Source organism: Neomonachus schauinslandi, chromosome 12, assembly GCF_002201575.2.
Source record: "Neomonachus schauinslandi chromosome 12, ASM220157v2, whole genome shotgun sequence".
Taxonomy (NCBI): Eukaryota; Metazoa; Chordata; class Mammalia; order Carnivora; family Phocidae; genus Neomonachus; species Neomonachus schauinslandi.
Window position 1 is genome coordinate 82,110,014 of NC_058414.1, and position 20,124 is coordinate 82,130,137.

At 40.6% G+C, this 20,124-nt stretch overlaps 1 protein-coding gene across 1 annotated transcript in view; it reads left to right on the forward strand.

Annotated features, from left to right (window-relative positions):
- Positions 1 to 20,124, forward strand: part of SND1 (staphylococcal nuclease and tudor domain containing 1) — a 394,531-nt gene that overhangs the window by 219,400 nt on the left and 155,007 nt on the right. Inside the window, exon 16 of the mRNA XM_044920011.1 lies at positions 4,659 to 4,731. Coding sequence (XP_044775946.1) covers positions 4,659 to 4,731 — 73 coding nt within the window. The remainder of the gene's footprint in view (positions 1 to 4,658; positions 4,732 to 20,124) is intronic.

The following is a 20,124-nucleotide window of genomic DNA, read 5'->3' on the forward strand; positions in this document are numbered from 1 at the left end:
AAAAAAAAAAAAAAAAAAAAAAAAAAAAAAAAAAAAAAAAAGTAGGTCAACAAAGTAACAAAATAGATTTTTATGGAGAAGTCATGCAACAGTGTGTGCAGTGTCAAATGTGCAGTATCAAAAGGGATTGAGTGAATTTAATTAAAAATTTCCTAATGTTATCTTGGAATAAATTGGGGAGGGCCTGGCCCAATAGGGTTACAAAGGCCATGTGAGTACAATTAGGAAGGAAGAAAATATTGGATGTAGGCGATGAAGCAGAAGCAATTAAGGGACTTTTGGGTTCCTCATTACCAGGAAAGTGTTGTTAAGGGGAAATTATGGATTCAGGATCTCCTGATCTTTCTCAGCTCTACGTCCTCCTTTGCCTCATCATTCCCTGGCTCCTTCACTGTTGTATGCTATTTCTGCTTTCCATTACTTTGTTTTCTTTAGATCTCTTTTATGTATGAAAGTAGTTCTTATGAAACCCTGTTGGAAGCTCCTGTTCCCCAGAAAAATTCACATGTGTAATTCTGTCGTTTCAGGGTAGTTTATAGATACTCCTAGCGTCCTAAGTGTGAAGCTCACATATGTCCCCAGGTTAAGAATTCCTGATGAGACCACTGTTCTATGATTGGGTCAGGTTGGATCTAACTGTAAAGACTTTGGCTTTCTTTGTAATTTCTCAAAAATATATATTAACAATCTACCATCATTGAATTGGAATTAAGAGCATGGCCTAAAAAATAATAATAAAAATTTAAAAATAAATTAAAGACCACACACAGCCTGTTTGTTGGCACAAGATGAACTGTTGCATGTCAGTGGTGCCTTGGAGAGGGTTGGTCCTTAGGTTTTACTGCCTGAGCAAGGGACCTTAAAACCTTAGAGCAAACTCTATTCCTTTGCATTAAGAGTGCTAAGATTCTATTCCTGTGGTGTTGAGGCAGTGGACGTAATCTCGCTTAAACTGTGTTCTTGCCTGTCTTTGCAAAGTTCATGTTTTAACTTCAACTGGGGAGGCAGTAGCATCTCATACATGAGAATTTCGAACTTCAAAGAAGAAGAGTGTTTTTCAGTGATTGGAATGGGATTCCTCTCCCACACTGTGGCTTCTAGATACTTCTAGAAAGCTGAGTTTTTATCCCTCTTCTGCCCTGTTACCCCTTTGCGTATGTAGGTGGACATACACTCATTTTTCCTGCCTGGTGATGATTTCTGTCCATTATTGGTACCTCTTGGCTTTGCCATCCTTATACTGCTGCTTCCCGGAGAGGAAAGCTTCTGAGAGGAGCAGGCTGTGTTCTGCCCCACTGCTTCCTTTCTCTGGGCTGGCCTGAGCACTAGCCTGCTTTTGTGAGAAAGCAGCTATTAAGCAGACACAGCAGGAGAATTTTAGAAGTCAGGAGTTTCATTCCTTGCCTAATGAAAAGAGATGTTGAGCTGTGGTTGCAGCCTGCAGGGAGAGGGAGAGGGAGTGTGGGGAGGGGAGTCAGGTGTTGGCTTTGTGGCGAGGGTTTCCGTGGAAGCAAACTGCTACCTTACTGTCCTCCCAAATGTGCAGTATCAAAAGGGATTGAGTGAATTTAATTAAAAATTTCCTAATGTTATCTTGGAATAAATTGGGGAGGGCCTGGCCCAATAGGGTTACAAAGACCAAGCTTCCCAAACCCAGGGAAACTTGGTTCCATAAGATGCAGGGGGCCCCACTGAGAAGTAGTGACAAAGCAGCAGACGCTGGATCTCCACTTTATTTACCATTTATGCAACAGTTAGTAGGCAGTCATGTCACATATCCTTATAGTCCTGGAACAAGATGTATATTATATTTCCTTTGGCAAAGAACCATGGCAAGCCTACCATTCTTGGTGCTTGCTCCTTTCCTCTTTGAGCTACATGCATGGATGTACTTCCCCCAGATATTCTCTTGAGAAGAAGCTCTTGCTGTGGCATCAGCCTTGTTTCAGGCTGAGGGAGGTTTTTCGGGGATGCCTCCCGGGTCATTTCTGCAGCAGTTTGGGAAGAAAAGCTGAAGCAACCTCAGCACAGGGAAGGAGACCCACGCTGAATTAGACCGTGTGGCTAGCTGATTTCTCAGAGAGCCCTCATACTTTGCCGCCTCTGTCCGGTGTACTACTTACCCTTTAGAGTGCTTCCTAGCTGGGCATTATTTTACTTAGTGTTTATAAATTATTAACTTTCAATTTTGCTTCTGTTTTAAGAACTAACAGTGAGAACTGTTTCTCTGTTTATACGGAGTGGTAATAAAATACTGCTTTCTTGCTGCCTCTTGAATGTGCCCGAAATTGATCTAATTTAGCAGTCATAAGTATGAAAAGATTAAGTCTTTGAAGGTTTTTCCAAAATTAATGCCTATATGCAAATAAATGATAGTTCCTTTTTAGGAACAAGGTAGAGCATAAAGAAGTTTTTCTTAAACATTTTTTATTAAGGCTTAATTCTATAGAATTTTGGTTTTTAATTCATGTTTTCTGGTTTTAAGGTATTATTTTTTTTCTCCCTTAAGCATGCTTAATCTTGGCTAAGTCCTGGATATCTGCTTTGGGCACAGAGCTACTTTGAGGTCACCAAAAGAAAGCAGAATTTTAGTTTATCACCTCACTGCTTTTGCCTCGAGAACCTTTGTTTTCTAACTTACTGCTCAGGCCCTGTTCTTTTTTCCCTGTAGTTTATGAGATGCTGTCCAGCCCCCAGGAAAGGCCACAAGTTCAGCAGTGCTGTCACACGAACCCATCTGTTTATAGGGCAGGTCCATTTATTTTGGTTGTCCTTGTTGTTAGAAGAGGATAAGGCTGTAGGCATTTTGTGCCCCCAGAGGACCCGCAGAAGGCTTAGCAGGCCTCGCCTTGAAGAAGGGGAGTTAAATCAGGGTGGCTGTGAGCCTGCCTCACCTCACGGAGGCTTCTTGTTCCCAAGGCTGTTCCTTCGAGTTTAGGGTAGCAAAATGAGGAGAGCCTGTTGGTGGCAGAGGATGTTTGCCAGGCTTTGCGGGGTGGAAGAGTCAGATCTGTTGTTGGCCTCCAGCCATTGGTTTTCCATATAAGTCATCCTCCCATCCTCTGCCATTAGTTTGCAAATCCCGAGGTACTAGTAGTGTATCTTGAGAACCAGCCCTGGTCTGTGATCATTTAACACAGTCCCTGAATGATAAATCACTGCACTAAATTTTAAATGGAAAGTTCTGACCCACTTGCAGTTTCTAAGGCTAAAGCCCTCGATTCGAATTCAGAAAGAACCATGGGAATTCAAGGAACTCAGAAATGCTTTTTCAGTTAGCAGTGCAGATCAGAGTGAGTGTTTTGCTTTGTTTTTCTTATTAAACATCTGTACTTTCGTTTCTTACCCTTGTCATGGAATAGAAAGTAGATAGTAAGTTATCTCTGAATAGAAGGTTTTTCAGATTAGTTGAGTGAGAGATCCCCAGAGATGAAGACAGAGGTGAGGGGTGGATGATAACATCCCAAGTATATAAGAAGTAGGACTGTGCCACTTTGCACTGGGCAACTAACTCCCACTCTATTTGGTATATGTGAGTTTGATTTAGAAAGTTAGGACCTGAAATTAAGCCCTGCAGTGTATCGGCCTCTCCTTCTGGTCATTAATAAGTAAGAGCCTGAGCAGGGTAAGGTAGAAGTGTGGTTGCTGCTGTGTAGTGTGAGGGTCCGACATACTGATCCTGGTTTGGGCACTTTTCTCTACACTTTGTCTGGAATTCAGAAACTCTAAAAAGGCTAGTCTGGAGAGTGGGTACACCCCTGAATCTCTATTTTCCATTCTCTAAACTCAAAAATATTCCTTGCTTTGGTCTGCAGGGTGGCACTACATAGGAAGGTCTTCCCTAATAGTGTAGTGACTTAGTGATTTACCCATCAGCTTTTATTCTCTGGTCCTTCATTGTTACATGAGTGATCACAGCCAGTGATGCTGCTTAGGCTTCCGTCCCTGAAGCTACCACTCAGGGGATTAGTAGATAAAAGATGGGAGATTGGAGCAAACCAACCAGTGATCAGATGTATGACAGAGTTCCCCCCCAAGTCCCCTGCTAAATCTGCTGTGTTATAACCTGAATCTGATTTAAAATGAGGCTTAATGTCAGTTACGTAGTTTTTGCTAATTTTTTCCCCACTCTTAAAAATGACTTCTCCATATAGTGTTTCTTCATTCAGGGCAATTTATCTTTTTACCTGGGAGGAACTTATTTCCATTAGAATTGGAACACTAGCTGCATATTTTGCATTTAAAATGTTTCATGTGATTAAATGCAGGAAGAAACATTATTACTTCTGTTTCTTAGGAGTGTGCTCTTCCAACTGATTCTTCTTTTGTGCCTGGAACAATGCCTTTAATTTGGAAACAAGTTTGGGAGCTCTCTCCGATTACCAGGCAGTATTACCAGGCAGGCTGTTAGCTGAAACTAGCAGCCAAGTCCTGGAACTGGGCTTAGAAGAGCCGGCTTGTCTTCTCCCCTCTACCAAATGCTCCTGCAGAGACTGGCTACTCAGCAGTGTGCAGTGTGACTTGTGTAGTGATAGACACCCCCCCCCCCCCCCCGCCCAATTTGAACAACCTCTCTTCTCACCGCTTTTTTCCCCACCCACCTACCCCTTCCTAGTGTGATTTGTATATTAATTGGGTTTTTTCTTCTTCCTTTACAGAGCTATTAAGAATGGCAAAGGATTGCACAGCAAGAAAGAAGTGCCTATCCACCGTGTCGCAGACATATCTGGGGTGAGTTATGTCCCTGAACAGAGCTGTGTGGCTCAGAGGCACCAAGAGCTTGGCTGCTTATTCACCAAAGGACTTCAGCTTATGTGTTTTCTGTAATTCGTTTGTTTTCAGACCCAGAATGTGAATTTTTCCAGGGCTGCTGCTTTTGCATCTATGGAGATCCTATTTTATATTCTGAAAAAGCAGAATTCAAACTAGGGCATAAAACCTCCTCCTATCTCTTCACCTGAACTGTTACTGTGTTGCTTTTCCATTTTTTCATTATGAGGAGTTAGAAGATATTTCTTCCCAATTGTAGTAAGAAAAAATTACCTCCTTTTTAAATCCCTGTTCAGTTCTCACTATGACTAGAAAGTCTTAATGGAAAAGGGTCAAGTGTAGATTTTAGGACAACCTTAAAAATTAGTGGCTTCTTTTTCCTCTGGTTGTCTCTGAGTGGGAGGGATGTGCGCACATCCTGTGAGCTCATACATGTAGATGATATAGAAGAATGGAAGGCGCAAATACTTATGAGCTCCCAAAGGGCTGTGTCCAAATGACTACTTAGTGAATAGGACTTTACCCTTGCACATTTAGGATCTCTTGGCTGAAGATGATGCCTTTGTCAGTTGAGACAAGTATTTATTCAGCAAGTATTTGAGTGCCTACTGTGCCTGAACTGCTCTAGGCACTAAGAATGTAACAGTGAACAAAACTGATACAAATCCTTGCATGCAAGTGGGCAAGGGAAACAGCAGCGTTGGGAAGCAGTTGCTACGAAGAGAAACAGAACCAACTGAGGGAAGAGTGAGCCGCTTAGGTGTTGATTTGATCAGGTGCCCAGAGAAGGTTCGTTGGGTCATCAATTTACCCTCTGTTCCTGGGACACACACCATCCATTTCAACTCCGTAGTAACTTATGGTTAAGGAGGGGATCCAGGTCATGTGTAAGGGCGACCACATCGCCCAGGGGAGATGACTGAGGAAGGGCTAGTAAATCTTAAGCTTTTGGATACTCAGGGAGCTTGCCTTGGGCACCCAGAAGAAAATGCTCCTATAAACAAAAGCTTCTAAAGCTCAGCCTAGCCCACAGCAGTGATGGATTAGAGTGTATTATCTTCTTGTTATGTTGTGTTCCTGAGCCTGGCTGAGACTTTGCTTATTGTTCCTTGTGACTGCTTAATATAAATGTGTCTGGCCAGCTGCCCCTTGCCTAGGAATAGCGGTACCGTGTTCATTTTGAGCAATGGGATTCTCCTGAGCTTTTCTTACCCTGACCAGTCACTTCAGACTACAGATTAAATAGTGTTCCCTACATGGAGTGGTGGACTTTTGTCAAAGAGTCGTGCCTCTGTTTAATGAGTGAGGTATGTTGATACACATTCTTTGTAGCTAAGATTCCTCTGAAGCCCAGAAACTTGTTGCCAAGGGCCTTCGAGCCCCAGGTGACTAAGATGTATCTGCTGAGGCTCCTCGTTAACAGGTGTGACTCCTGGCTTGCTAGTATTACGCCTAGTTTCCCTGTGGCTCACCTTGCCAAGTGATCGTTGATGTATGTGGTAATTGCTGCATGTGTCTCCTGTGCTATTCTCTACAATATTTTCCTTAATGTTCTTTTGTTGAAGATGGTGGAGTAATCAAAGGGCAAGTTTTTGGCTGTTCAACTGGAGGGAGAAAAAAGTTATAAATAATGGTTTTGGAAAACACAACGTTGACGACTCTACACCAGGGCCAGATGTGCCCACCCAAAAACTTAATGTCAGGCTTGCATTCCAGGGCCTTCTAGAAGCTGAATTAAACCTTGAGGATGGTGTGATGCCTTTTGGCCTGTGGAGTTCATGTTCTTGCTCAGATTTCCCATTGGCAGTGAGGGGAAGTCCTTATCAGGTTTTTGAATGGAGGCATGCTTGCCTCGGGGCTGTCCTTTTGGCACCTGCCAACGTAGTATCCTGATGCTTTTTATTGCTGTCTTTGAATCTTCCACTTATAACTTGATGTGTTTTGGTGTTGTCTTTTATTCCTTTTTGCAACAACGGTCTTAATGAAACTTGTTTCATTTTTTTTCTTCCTATTTTTTTCTCTCTTCCTTCCCCAACTATAGCTCATTTTCATACATATCTTTATTCTCCTTTCTGTCTTGATTTTGGAGAATTGGTTTGCTCTTCTGTTACTTAAAAATACATGTGAGTTAAATCTCCCTCAGTTACCACATAAATAAACAAGGAAAGCTTGAACAAGTGGGAGAGAGAAAGTGAAAAAGCTGTTCTATTTAAATAGATGTCAGAGTGACCTTGTCTACCTCCATCACACATGATTCAGCTCTGAGTGCAGGCTTTCTTTTTTTTGTTTGTTTTTGTTTTGGTGCCCTCTGTAACAGAGGAATTTTGTCTCTTTGCTTCTAGCCCCCCGCTTCTTTCCGTCACAGTGTTGTGTTAAGTATGTGTGTGTTGGGCTCCTGAAGCATGTTGGTGATGTTACTGTCCAAGGGACAGGTGAGCATGTGGGATCAGACAGGCAAAAAGCTTACAGGTGGATGAAGACCAAACACCCCCAATACGAGCAATGAAATACACACATTGATAATGGTTTTGTAAAACTTACTGAATCTATTTTTTTCTTTTTATCTGGGTCTCTCCCCAGTTCATCGTTCCGCCTCTTAGGTGTAGGTCATGATAAATGGAAGTGTTTGTTGAGCTGATGGAATATGCAGTATGCTGCCAAAATCACTTAGTGTGGACCAATATTTATACATAATGCCTCTTGCCATCTCAATATACATCCTTGGAATAAAAACAAAAGACATATAAGCTAATCACATTTTTGTCTCCTAAACACACTCAAGAAATATGCTATGCAGAAGATCTTAATGTCATGATGTAATTTGTTCTAGGCTTAATGGCCTCCAACTTTTAGGGTTGAGTTTCTCCCCGTTGTCCATATCTCTTCTCTTGCACTTGCAAAGATGATTTCACTGTGTAAAGGTTAAGAGTGCCTTAAAAGGCCTTGTATGGAGCCTTAGCCGGTGTTAAGGCCTGCACGGCTGACTTCCTGTGGTCGGAAGGGAGTAATCCCTGCACAGGAGCAGGAGGCAGAGCACCTGCTTTGGGAAGAGAGACACTAGCCTCTGGGTAGTGGAACAGGGAGGCCTTTTCGTACCCACTCGCTGGCTTTCCGGGACAGGACCAGACGTGTATTGGCTACTCGGCGTGCTTTTTCACTCTGTGTTCTGCTACGCCGTTAGAGCATCTTGCACTACGTCCCATATTGTGAGCCTGTTACAGGTTTTTGATTTTTTAGAAATGTTGTTCGCTCCCAACTTTTGGGTGATTCCTTTCTCTGTTGTTTTCTTGTTAATATAGATGATTTTTGTCATTAATGTCAGCTGAGTGCTGTGTTTTCCATAAGGTGCACAGCATTTGTGTGTGTAACACCAACTGAGTGAACCCCGCCTTTTGGACGGGGTTTTGTTAGACCTGGCTCTTCTGCATCTTTTGCATCTGTTCTCAGGGTAACCACTAAGGAAAAAAATACTGCCACTCTGGTAATTTGGATCCTGAAGAAGTTAGTAATTTCCTTTACTTCTAATTTTTCAAGGTGAAGAAAGTGGAATATTTTAAGTACTGGTCATTGTTGTCTTTTCTGTAATCATCTGGTTTCCTTTAGGCCAGGATGTTCCTATGAATTTGAAACCAACTAAGAATTTGACAGACTTGGCACTAGATCTGATTTGATTTGGAGGATGGTTCTGTAGTGACTGCTTCACTTCATAGATTCGCATTTTTATTCCTAGCAGGGTTTGTTTTTCCTTGATCCAGTCTCCACTCTCTCCCTTACCGGCAGACAAAAGTTGGAATGTGCGTGTCAGTAGAATATAAGACTGTTTCTTATCTTAGGTTTATTATTGTTTTTGCTGTAGCCTGTTCTGTAATAAATACGATCTCCTGCAGATATAGAATGTAAAACAGGCAATAAAATGGGGCTGGTGCATGGCTTACTGTTGTTCTGGTAAATCAGACAAATCAATTATTGTTCTGAGGAGCTACCCACTCCTCAGGTTGCAGGCAGCATGCACTGACTTCTTCCTGCTCCTCCCTCCACTCCTTCCTTTTCCCTTCCTGTGTGAGGAGTACTCAGTGAGTCACACGGTCTGTTTCCCTCTCCCTCTATTTCCTGTTGTATCTGTTCTTTCTTTCCTGGTGCGTGAGGAGTTAGGAACTTTGTTTGTTGCCAGCAGTGCAAGAGGATAGAGCTGGGGCCAGCATCCCGTTTCTCTCTAGTCATACTTCTATAGGTCCCTCAGATGGAGTTTCCTTTCTCTGAACGTTTCTGCCTCTTCATGATAGGGAGTCGTGTTAACGCCTCTATTAATATTGCTGTTGCTTGCTTTCCTTCCTTGCCTCCAGTAAATCCCTGTGTCTTTTTTTCTGTTAACTGCTGCTGTGTTCACTTGGACTTTGGTTCCTGCTCTTGTTAACATAGGAACTTTCTTGTAACCTTTCCATGATGATTTTGTTGGACATGCATAGTATTAAAGTAGGGCCTGGAGTGATCCAAAGACTAGCTCTGGGGGTACGAAGTAGAAGGTCAGATTTTTGGGACCCTCTTGCTCTAGTATATCATGAAATGTATACTTGTTGAATTTACCAGTGAGATTCTAACTTGCAAACATAACAGATTGAAGTGTTCCCTTAAAATAAATAAATAGGGGTTGGTTGGGCATCTGACTCTTGGTTTTGGCTCAGGTCATGATCTCGGGGTCCTGAGGTCCAGCCCCGTGTCAGGCTCTGCGCTCAGTGCTGGGTCTGCTTAAGACTTTCCTTCTGTCCCTCCCCTCCTCACCCTGCCCCCCACAAATGCGCAGTGCTCTCTCTCTCTCTCTCAAATAAATAAATTCAAAAAGTAAATAGATAGGATTTTTCTGTAGCATTTTCTCCTGACCTTTTTCCTTCAGCTCATAGTTTTTCAGTGCTTTCTTGTACTTGTATTGTCCTCTTTTCCTTGGGGCATTTAAGCTATCCTCCTTTTGCAAGAGGCTAGAGGCCCTTTACAGAAGTTCTCTTTCCCTAACTCCCCATGAAGTTGGGTCTCCATGCAAGAGTTAAATAATAATATTCTTTTTGGCTAAAGAGAATTTAAAACAGGTTTGCCCAGTAAGTGCAAAGAAGGTAAAAGCCACACCATCACCCAGAGGCTTTCTAAGTTAGGTCAGTGTGAAATTAGTTTCCCTTTCATGTCTTCTGGCCCTCATGTGTAGGTGGTCTTCTTGCATTAATCTGTAGTTTTTTTCAGCCACCTTTCTGTTCTTTCTAATCACTGTACCTTGATGGCACCATTGCGCATTTCTTGTTTGTTGTTTTGTTTTAATAGCCTTTCCCTCTCTTACTCTTTCTTAGCCTCCAATCTCATTCTCATGTTCCTTTTGTACCAACTGCACAAGGCCAAAGCCCGTGGTTCTGCCTGGTGGGCTTCTGTGACCTGGAGGATTGCTCAGCACTAGAGCTCCATTCACACCATAGCCACTGGCCCCACGGCTGGGCTCTGCATTTGCCACCCTGGGGAAATCCCATAGGAACCCTCACTGTCTGCTGACCTTGCTCTCTAGGGCAAGCATGATGTGCTCCCTAAATATGGTGGCCCCTTGTGGGGAGGCCATGATTAGTACTGGTGATGGGTTCTTATGGTTGTTTTCTTTCATGTCTCCTGTATATTTGGAAGTTCAAGTTGTTGCTAATCTAGGGGAAGATATTGCTCCTCTATTCCCTTCTTCCTCTGTCCCCACTCAGGGTTCTTGAACTTCAAGTAGACTGCAATGTGCAGCTCATTGACTTGGATTCTCGCAGCACAGAAACATGTACTGCAGCCCCGTGGCACAAAGTACCTGTGATGCCAAAGTGGCAGCTACCGTGGAAGTTTCTCAGCTGCTAAGATGGATGGGGGTGTTTTCTCTTCTCTTTACCTTTTTCCTCTCTTCCCCACTCCTCCCCTCCAGAGTTGGATGTTGTTAAGGTGACCTTGATTGTGTTGGTGGAGTTTGCTTTAGCTAGTTGCTACCCCTAACAGTTGAGGGCATTGCTTCACTGTCTTTTGTCCATTGTTCTTTCAGCCATAGTAGTCCTTTGTGGCCAGTTCTTGTTTTCTGAAGCTTTCTATTCAAAATCCCCAGAACTGCAGGGGTATCCCCTTCTCCTTCTAACAAAATTTGAAAGCATTTATGCTTTCAGTGAGCAGAGGAGAGAAGTCTTTTTCAGATTGAGTTTCTCAATGAAACCTGGAAAGAGATGCTGGAATTGTTTCAAGATTGTATTTCAGTGTTTACCACAGTTAGTGATGGTTATGTTTAAGGGGCACCTCCTTTTACAAATTTAAATCCACTCTTCCATTGACTTCTGTTCCTTTTATGTGTGTGTGCATGGTTTTGTTAGTGGCGGTCTTCATTTTGCACCATAGGGCACTAAATTTAGGACATAGTATCTCATCTCCATTAGTTGGGAATATCCGGAGAAATTGTTAAAGGGTTTGGGACAGGCACAAAGATTGCTCGGTATTCTTTCAGAGGAATCCTAGGTTCTGCTTGGTAAACCCCTTGGGGTTATCTGATTCTGTCAGGGTCTGCTCCTTTGTGGCTGAGCAGTTTTGCACCTCTGCTGAGAGAGAATTTAACTTGTGAAGGCCTGATGTGATGCAGATGATTTCCTGCTTGTACAAATGTGGTCCTGTACATATGACACAGTTGATTTCCACCCTGTAAAAGAAATTATTTCAAATGTTACATTTTCAGTCTGTAGTCTTACTCTGCGGTTTTGCATCTTTAGTAAATTCACTTCAGCATCCTGGTTGCCTTCTGTATATGTGGTCTTCAGATTCTCTTTTGAATAAGTTGTAATATCTTCTTGGTTTCCTCATTAATTAGTGGGTTAAAGTAAACATTTGATGTGTTCATTTTATATTTATATTAAAGTGGCACGATTTGGGGGCAACAGGGTGGCTCAGTCGGTTGAGTGTCCAACTCTTGATCTCAGCTTCGGTCTTGATCTCAAGAGTTGTGAGTTCAAGCCCCACCCTGGGCTCTGCAGTGGGCGTGGAGGCTACTTTAAATAAATAAATAGTCACAATTTTTCCATTTGGGGGAATTATTCTTAAAGAGAGGAAGCAATTGCAGAAACAAGAGAAATAGAAAACCAATTTATAAATTGGGCAATAAGAGATCGTGTAATTATGTGCTTTGAAAGGTCTTTGATTGCCTGCTGTATACCTAGAAATGTGAAGAGTCATTTCATTGTGAATGTAATTTTTTTAAGTTGTAAAGTGAATGTCTCTTTCATCTACAGAATGCCTGCTTCCATGCCCTGTACCTTACTTTATCTACCATTATGTTCACCAATAGGCTTTTGTTGTAGAAAATTCAGGCACCATAGCCAGTAGAGGTAAAGAGATTGGACATTGAAGACAGGACACAATTTGACATTTGCTAAGTGTGTCCCAGCTGTGCAATTCAGCACCTCTGAAGAAACATTTGATCAAGTGACTTGCCCAGAGGTAGAGCACTATCAAAGACAGGCATTTATTATTTGTTGTGTCTGATAATAAAACCTCTTCTTTCCAAAATAATCAGACTTGATATGTCCCTTCACTGAACTCTGTTTCAGGAAGTTTTCTGCCACGGATTTTTCTGTTTCCCTTCTGATTCCTTATTTAACCATGACTTCACACACAGGAATGAATGCAAATGAGCCCCTTAAAAACAGGGTCCTGGCTTTCATTTAAGTGTCCTGAGCTCTAATAATGACTTTTTACTTTCTTCCTTTGTTCAACAGAAGGAGAAAGGAAATTGAGGGAGTTCAGGAGCATTTCTTCCAAATGAAGTGACACCTCTTTCCACAGGGAGTGGTCTTTAGTGTAGATTCAGGTATCGCTGGTTCATGCTCTTGAGTTTTCTTTCCCATTCTCTGGGTACATGTGGGTATTGTTCTTTGATTTGATTTCATGGGTCCAAATTGGTTAAATGAGCCCATTACAGGCTTAGCTAAATGAACGTTAGGATATTTTGAAGGCAGTTGATAAAATTTTTGATTCCCAGGTTCCAGGTGTGTGATTGGGTTTGTCTCTTCTGTCCCATGGCTGCTGAGTGATGTGATAGAACTTGAAATATTTCTGGCCAGCCCTGGCTTCACTCTCTGCTTTACCATCATAATACTACTTAGCCTTAGATTGAACTCATTTTGTCCTGTGGCCATTGCTTATATAAACATCTCAAAGTAAGTCATTTAACTAACATAGACATTCTGCTTACTCGTATTTTAAGGCTTTATTTAGCATGCTTCCAACATATTCCCTACAGAATATGTTGTACAGAATTTTGGACTCTCTTTGCAGTGTTGATATCCAGATAAATATCTTTGAATCAGAGCGCAGGGTCAGCTTGAAATTACCTAGTAATTTTGTGCCTCAGTTCTTCAAGAAATGGTGTTCTCAGGAAGAAATGATAAAAATTCCTAAGACAGTATCGGATTTGGGAGGTGTCTGAGAATAAAGGCTATTACCAAGGTTTTGAATTTGGAGTTCTTTTGATAATACATTACTGTAGCATGTCCAGATACTTCACCCACTGTAGAAACCCTTTATTTTCTTTTATGTCATTCAGTCTAGCCCCCTGTTTCAGTTTCTCAGTTCTGTGTTAATTAGTGTTTCTTGAATGGCTGTCTCTTCACCTCTCCTGACCATGCCTTTATCCTCCTTTGGGGCATGTCTTTTCTTCCAGGCAGTTTCCCCTTTCTATCCTCACTGCCTTCTGATCAGGACTTTCTTGGGCATTTACATGATCACTTACTACCATGATTTTGCTCTTATTGGTGTTTTGATTGATAACTGTTCTCAAGTTGACATGTGCAGTGGTTTTCCTCACTGGTTTCTAAACTCTTAGGAAAGGGAGGTCTTTTTTTGTACCTCTTCACAGAGCCTAGTTTAGATTTGATTTGCCAGGTGGTGACCTAAAACAATCTGATAACTGTGTTTGGAAAATTATGTGACCCTGGCTACTAGGTACAGGGTTAACTGTGCTGATTAGTATCTAGAAGTGGACAGACTTGTAGAAGGATGCAGCAGAAAGGGTGCATTATTTACTACAATATAGTGGCAGTATGGAGTCATGACTAGTAGCATGGGTCCAATATCTGACGAGCCAAGCTCAAGTCCTGGCTCCACTGCTTATGACTTTGTCACCTTGAGGAAGTTATTTAACTCCTCCATACCACAGTTTTCCACCGTAAAATGAATAATAATGGCCCTTACCTCATTAGATTGTGGTGTGGTCAAATGCCTTAATACGTGCAGAGTACTTAAAACAGTTGACACAAAAAAGAGCTTAACCGAGGGCAGTGGTTCACATGGTGGTGGTGATTATTATTAAATTGCTGAGCATCCTACAGAGCATATAGAAAGTCCTCTATACATGATAACTACCACCACCATCATCAGTTGTATTTGTATTCTAAACTCTTTATCCAGTTCAAGTCCCAGATCATAAGCTCCGTCTTCTGAGTATTTTTACCGCCCCTTTATTTCTTTAGACATTTAACATATGCCATCTGTCCAGTTTTTTAAATGCATTTGTCACGTTGAGTCAGTGAATGAATGATCAAACCATAAGCATTTATTGAGTGCTGCTTACAATGCCAGGTGTTGAGGATATAACATTGAACAAGACAGTTACAGTCCTTATAGGGCATATGCAATTTTTCTTTTTTTTCTTTTTTTAAGATTTTATTTATTTATTTGACAGAGAGCACAAGCAAGGGGCGCGACAGGCAGAGGGAGAGGGAGAAGCAGGCTCCGCCCCCTCCCACAGCAGGGAGCTGGATGTGGGGCTGAATCCCAGGACCCAAAGATCATGACCTGAGCCAAAGGCAGGCACTTAACCCACTGAGCCACCCAGGCGCCCCTGCAATTCCTTCTATAATTACACTTGTGCTAGTAGTGAGTGTGTGTGCTCAGGGCCAGAGCTTATTCCACGTGGTCAGACAAAGTCTTTTAAGTGATTTTAAAATGAGGTCTAAAGAAGGAGTTAGTCGAAGCTCTTGTTTAGGGCTAAGGAATGAAACTGTGTACAGGAAAGTCCTGAGGTAGGAAGTTGCTTGGGTTCAAGAGGCAAGGCCATTATTGCTGGAATGTTGAAGATAGTGACTGGAATTAAGACAGCAAATGATTGAAACATTTACTTTGTGATCCTCGAGGAAAGCTTTTGAAATTTGTCTGAAGAATAATGAGAAATCATTGACAAGGGAGGGACTAATTGGGTCAGCATTTTATAATTATATATTGTCCCTGCCCCCACCCTGGCTGCTGTTGGGGATAGACTTGAAGCAAGAGTGACTTTAGGACACTGGTTCCCAGAAGACCGAACAGTGGCTGGAACTGGGGCTGTGACGGCGGATGTGGAAAGATAAATTTAAGATCTAGTTTGGTGGTAGGACAGGTAGAATTTGGCCATTGCTTGCATCAGGGGGATGAAACCGGGTGTCATGCATGAGCACTGTAAGTGCCCGACTACAAATAACAGGTGGTTGGTGGTGCTGCTTTTCCCATATGGTAAACACTGGTGGTGTAGATTTGGGGGGGAAACTAAGAATTTCTGGACATGTTAAGGTACCCATGAGCCATTCAAATGGTCTAGAGCCCTGAAAAGTGGCCTGGACTTCATGCATGAACTTAGGGCTGTTGGGTATATATATATATGTGTGTGAATATACAAAATTCCCAGAGAATATCGAGAGACGAGCCCCTAGGCCAAGCCCTTCATCTCCAAAATTTGAAGATCATGTATAGGTGGGGTGTAACCCACCAAACAAATTTAAGAAAGGTGCTTCCTGAGCTATCAAGAGGAAAATCCTAGTAACTAAGAGGAGAGAGCCTTACAACACAAAACTTGACCGTGCTCCTTCAAGGTCGAGAAAGACGAAGATTGAGAACTATCAAGTGGATTTCGCAAAACCGGTTACTGGTGACTTTGGAGCAGTTTTTGTGGACTGAAGGGGCATAAGGAGCAAGAGCTAATTGTCCCAACTGGATTATCCCCAGGAACAATGTCTTAATGGCTCTATGCCATCACTGTTAAGAGTTTCCTAAGAATAGTAAGTAGACAAATGTGTGTAATGATGGTGTCTGTGTAGTTTTCAATGTGTAAGAAATCCAGGGCATCCGTAATTACATGTGCACTCTTGGAGAAAGGTATGACAATGATGGGAGATCCTCCAAATTCCTTTGGGTATGTTGATCAAAACTCTTTGAATTCTCTGCCATCACTCATGCATTCTGGGGTACATGGTTTCCATTGATAAGCTAGATCCTTAGGGTTTATATTTTGACAACCCCAATACAGTATCTACATGTGATTACATTAAACCAGAATTGTAAAGTCACTCGGTGAGGCAGAGTTAAATCTGTATTTTTCTTGAGGAAGAATTAGAATTTCCCAGTATATCCAAAACACTACATTTCTAACTACCCTTTTCTGTAAGGGTACTTCCCTTAAAATTTAAGCCTATTATCATTGTGGAAAATGTTGAATTTGGCTCTTTAAAAACTGGAGAGACAGTTACCTGACCTAAATAATTTGTGAGTTTATCTGGGCAGAGCTGAATCAGCACTGAATGTTAATATATTTTCTTTTGAAAACAAAAACACACATTTTTGTACCACAAATTTCTGTCAAATTTTTTTATTTTAAATGCATCAAAAATCAGTAAGCCAAAGGAAGAAAATGATCTCTACTACTACCATCAGAAATTTGTCAATAAAAATACATCTATGTACCAAAATGTGGGTTTTTAAAAAAATTTTCCCCACCCCTCCCCTTTAAATGATATAAACTATTTTTAGGACAGAAACTTTGTTTTATTCTTAACTACACAATCAGCACCTTGAACAGTGCCTGGCACATAGTAGGTGCTTAATTTTCTTTTCCAGTTATATTTTTGCACATGAATGTCTTCTTGAATCATACTTTTAATGTCTACCTAGTCTTCTGTCTTCTTGATATACTGTAATTTATTTCATCAGCTTCCTATTCTTGGGTATTTATTTCGATTTTTCTTTTCTTTCATAAACAACATTTTATTCCCTTAGCTAATTCATAGTCTTAACTATTTCTTACAACAGTCCCATAAAGTGGACACTTATGCCAAAGGATACCGTATAGTTGTTTTTAACATCATCATCTGTAAATCTAATTAGATTTTTATGTTTGATTAGATTAGATTTTTGGTTTGATACATTCTTCAAAACATTGATCGCCTTCTGTCTTAATAATAAACTTCTGCCATAATAGTTGTCATTTTTCTCCATGTCTCAAAAACTAGAACTTTCTCTTCCAGATTTTTAAATTATCCATTTTTATTAACTCTTTAAAAATGTAGGGCTTCACAACCAATGAATAACTGAACTCTACCTCTGAAACTAATGATACATTACATGTTAATTGAATTGAATTTAAATAAAATTTTTTAAAATGTAGGGCTTTAAGAAAACGAATTAGACATAATCAGAAAGCTTTCCTTAGGATTAATTGGCCATAAATTCGTATGTCTCCAGGCAAAAATGAATGTTCAAACGACTTTAGGGGGTGTTGTAGTTATTTTAATCCTCTAACCTTTTATAATATTTATTTTGATTTTTTTTAAATTTTATGTCACAGTTTGCTTACTGATTTTCTTTCTTTATCCTTTTCTGAAGTTGGGTTCTCATCTCAGGTGGGGTAGAGTTTAGCATGACATCAATTTCCTTGCCCCTGAGTTCCTGACTTGCCCATGAAATGAAACCTGTGCTTCATCAGACTGTCTTTTAAATTCTTTACTCTGCACATACTATTTTAATTATCTCTCAGGCCATTTTCTGCTCCTGTAATAAATTCTTGCCTCTTGCCTATAGAGACTTTGGAAGTGATAAAAATTGATGTGAAACTTTGAAAGAAAAAATGTATTCCAAACCTGTTATTTTTTCATCGTGGCCTGGTAATTGATACCAGAACCATAGATCGGTTGGTTGCTTTGTTCCAGATTCTCACTGTCATCTCCCATATATAAGCTGTGTTTTTAGACCAGTCACATGCCCTTTTTCCAGAAATGCTCAGGATGTCTATGATGGTTTTCCCGATAAAGACTCATCATTTCATTCTTAGAAGTGGAACAGCACAGTTGTTTTAAAGATTTTGTTTATTTATATGAGAGAGAGAGAGAGAGAGAGACAATGAGCAGGAGGGAGAGGGAGAGAGAATCTGAAGCAGACTCTGGGCTGAGCATGGAGCCTGATGTTGGGCTCAGTCTCATGACCCTGAGATCATGACCTGAGCCAAAATAGGAGTCAGACACTTACTGACTGAGCCTCCCAGGTGCCCCCGACAGCACAGTTGCTTTAAATGTAAATGGTCTTTTTCTGTTATTGTTTTGTAGTTATCTTTACCAGTTTAACATAGAAATGCTTCCTTTAACTATTTTTGATGTCTACAGTCTGGATAAATTACATGGTTGTTTTTTTGTTTTGAGAAATATTTAACCTGAAAATAATTGGAAGATATGTCTTCCAGTGTGTGAATTTCCTTTAGATACTTTACTATGCTGATGAACAATGAAAGGAATTTATCTGTTGACTCAAAGTATTTGTGGATAGTGTTTTTCCTGAATAAAACTACAAAAGCAATACTGTATTTACTTACCTGACCTCAGAGAGAGAAGACATTTTTCTCCATGAAATAAGAATAGGATTTTTTTTTTTTTAATGGAAAGGAAATAAACCAAGAAAGAGGAAGTTGTGGATCTAGGAAACAGAACCCAGGATAGGATGTGAAGGGAATTTCCAGGGTCTTGGTGAAGGGAAGGCCCACAACATCCATTGTGAGGCAGGCCTCACGGGCCACCATGCAGAAGTCAGCAGGAGAAAGGAGGGGAGCATTCTAGGGAGGGCCGTGGTTTACAAAGTCTTCACACTGAATATCAATTTAAGAAAAAATTGTAATAATCTGTTGGGAAGTTAGAGTATGGAGAAATGGGGAAAGGGACAGTTTGGGATGGGGGAAAGAAGGTGGGGTTTATTTGTAGAAACTTTTCTGGACCTCACAAATTACAGGTCATAACTTTGAGATAGTTCTGTGGTTTGGCAGACTTGAGGAAGGACATTCCTTGGCACGCCACCTTGATGAGCTTCACACCCCATCCGAGTTAGAGAAAGAGAATTGAATATCGGAAGAAAGCAAGCTTGGATAGTTGATAGTTTATTATAACTAAGTAAATACTTCTCCACTTTTTATATGAGGCACACATATATACCACCATCTGCTCTTTCTATGCTAAATTTATAATTCAAAAAAAGTCTTGTAGAATAAGCCAAGGGCATTGTATTTCCTGTTGATGATAAAATGCAGATTTTTCCACTAAAAGGCAGTGACTTCATTTCTAAAGGTTAAATTGAATGGTTATCACAGTATAATTTCAGCTGGTTAAATTTGGGAAATTGAGAGTCATTCAATAAAAGAATAATCTCTGAGCTAGTATAGAATTTTTATTTGATAAAGAAGTGGATATTATTTCATTCACATTAAGCCATATCACATGATTTTATTTCAAGGTAGAAAAGAAATGTCAATCGGGATATGTACTTAGCAGTACTTTTTTTCTTTATTTGAACAAAACATTTTCTCTACATAGCCAGTTGAGGATGGCATCATGCTTTCCTTTAGCCATTGCCTAAGAATTAATACTTTCTTACGCTGCTTTTGTGAAACCAATAAAATTTTTTCTATGCTCTTCTAACCTCATGATTTTTCTCATCTAAACTATTTTCTGCTTGAATTTTTAAAATCTTTAATTCATTGAACAGTTAGTTTATCTAAAGCATGGAAAGTGCTTCATTTTGAACTTGTAACTCTGAGATACTTACAAATTAGTTGACTAGGAAAAAGGTTTTCTTAAGTTAAAAATTAAAATTTTGCATAGGCTACCTATGTAGGCCAATTTTTTATTTTTAAATTTTAGGTTTAATTTATAAAAATACATCATTTGTAGAATATAATTCTGTCAGTTTTGACAGACGTACATTTTGAAAAGCTACAGTATATACATGTAATCATCACCATAGTTAAGACAATAGAACTATTGCATCATCCCAGAAAATTCTTCCATCCCCTTGGAGTCCTTCCCCTAGTCCCTGGCAGCCACTGATCCATTTTCTGTCCTTATACTTTAACCTTTGCCACAGTGTCCTATAAATGGAATCCTGCATTTGAGAGCCATCCATGTTGTTGCCTGTATCCTTCTTATTGCAGAGTATCATTCCACTCTGTGAGGGTACTGCAGCTGGTTTATTCATCCCCTGTTGAGGGAGCTTTAAGCTATTACCAGTTTGGGGTGATTACAGGTGAAGTCCAGG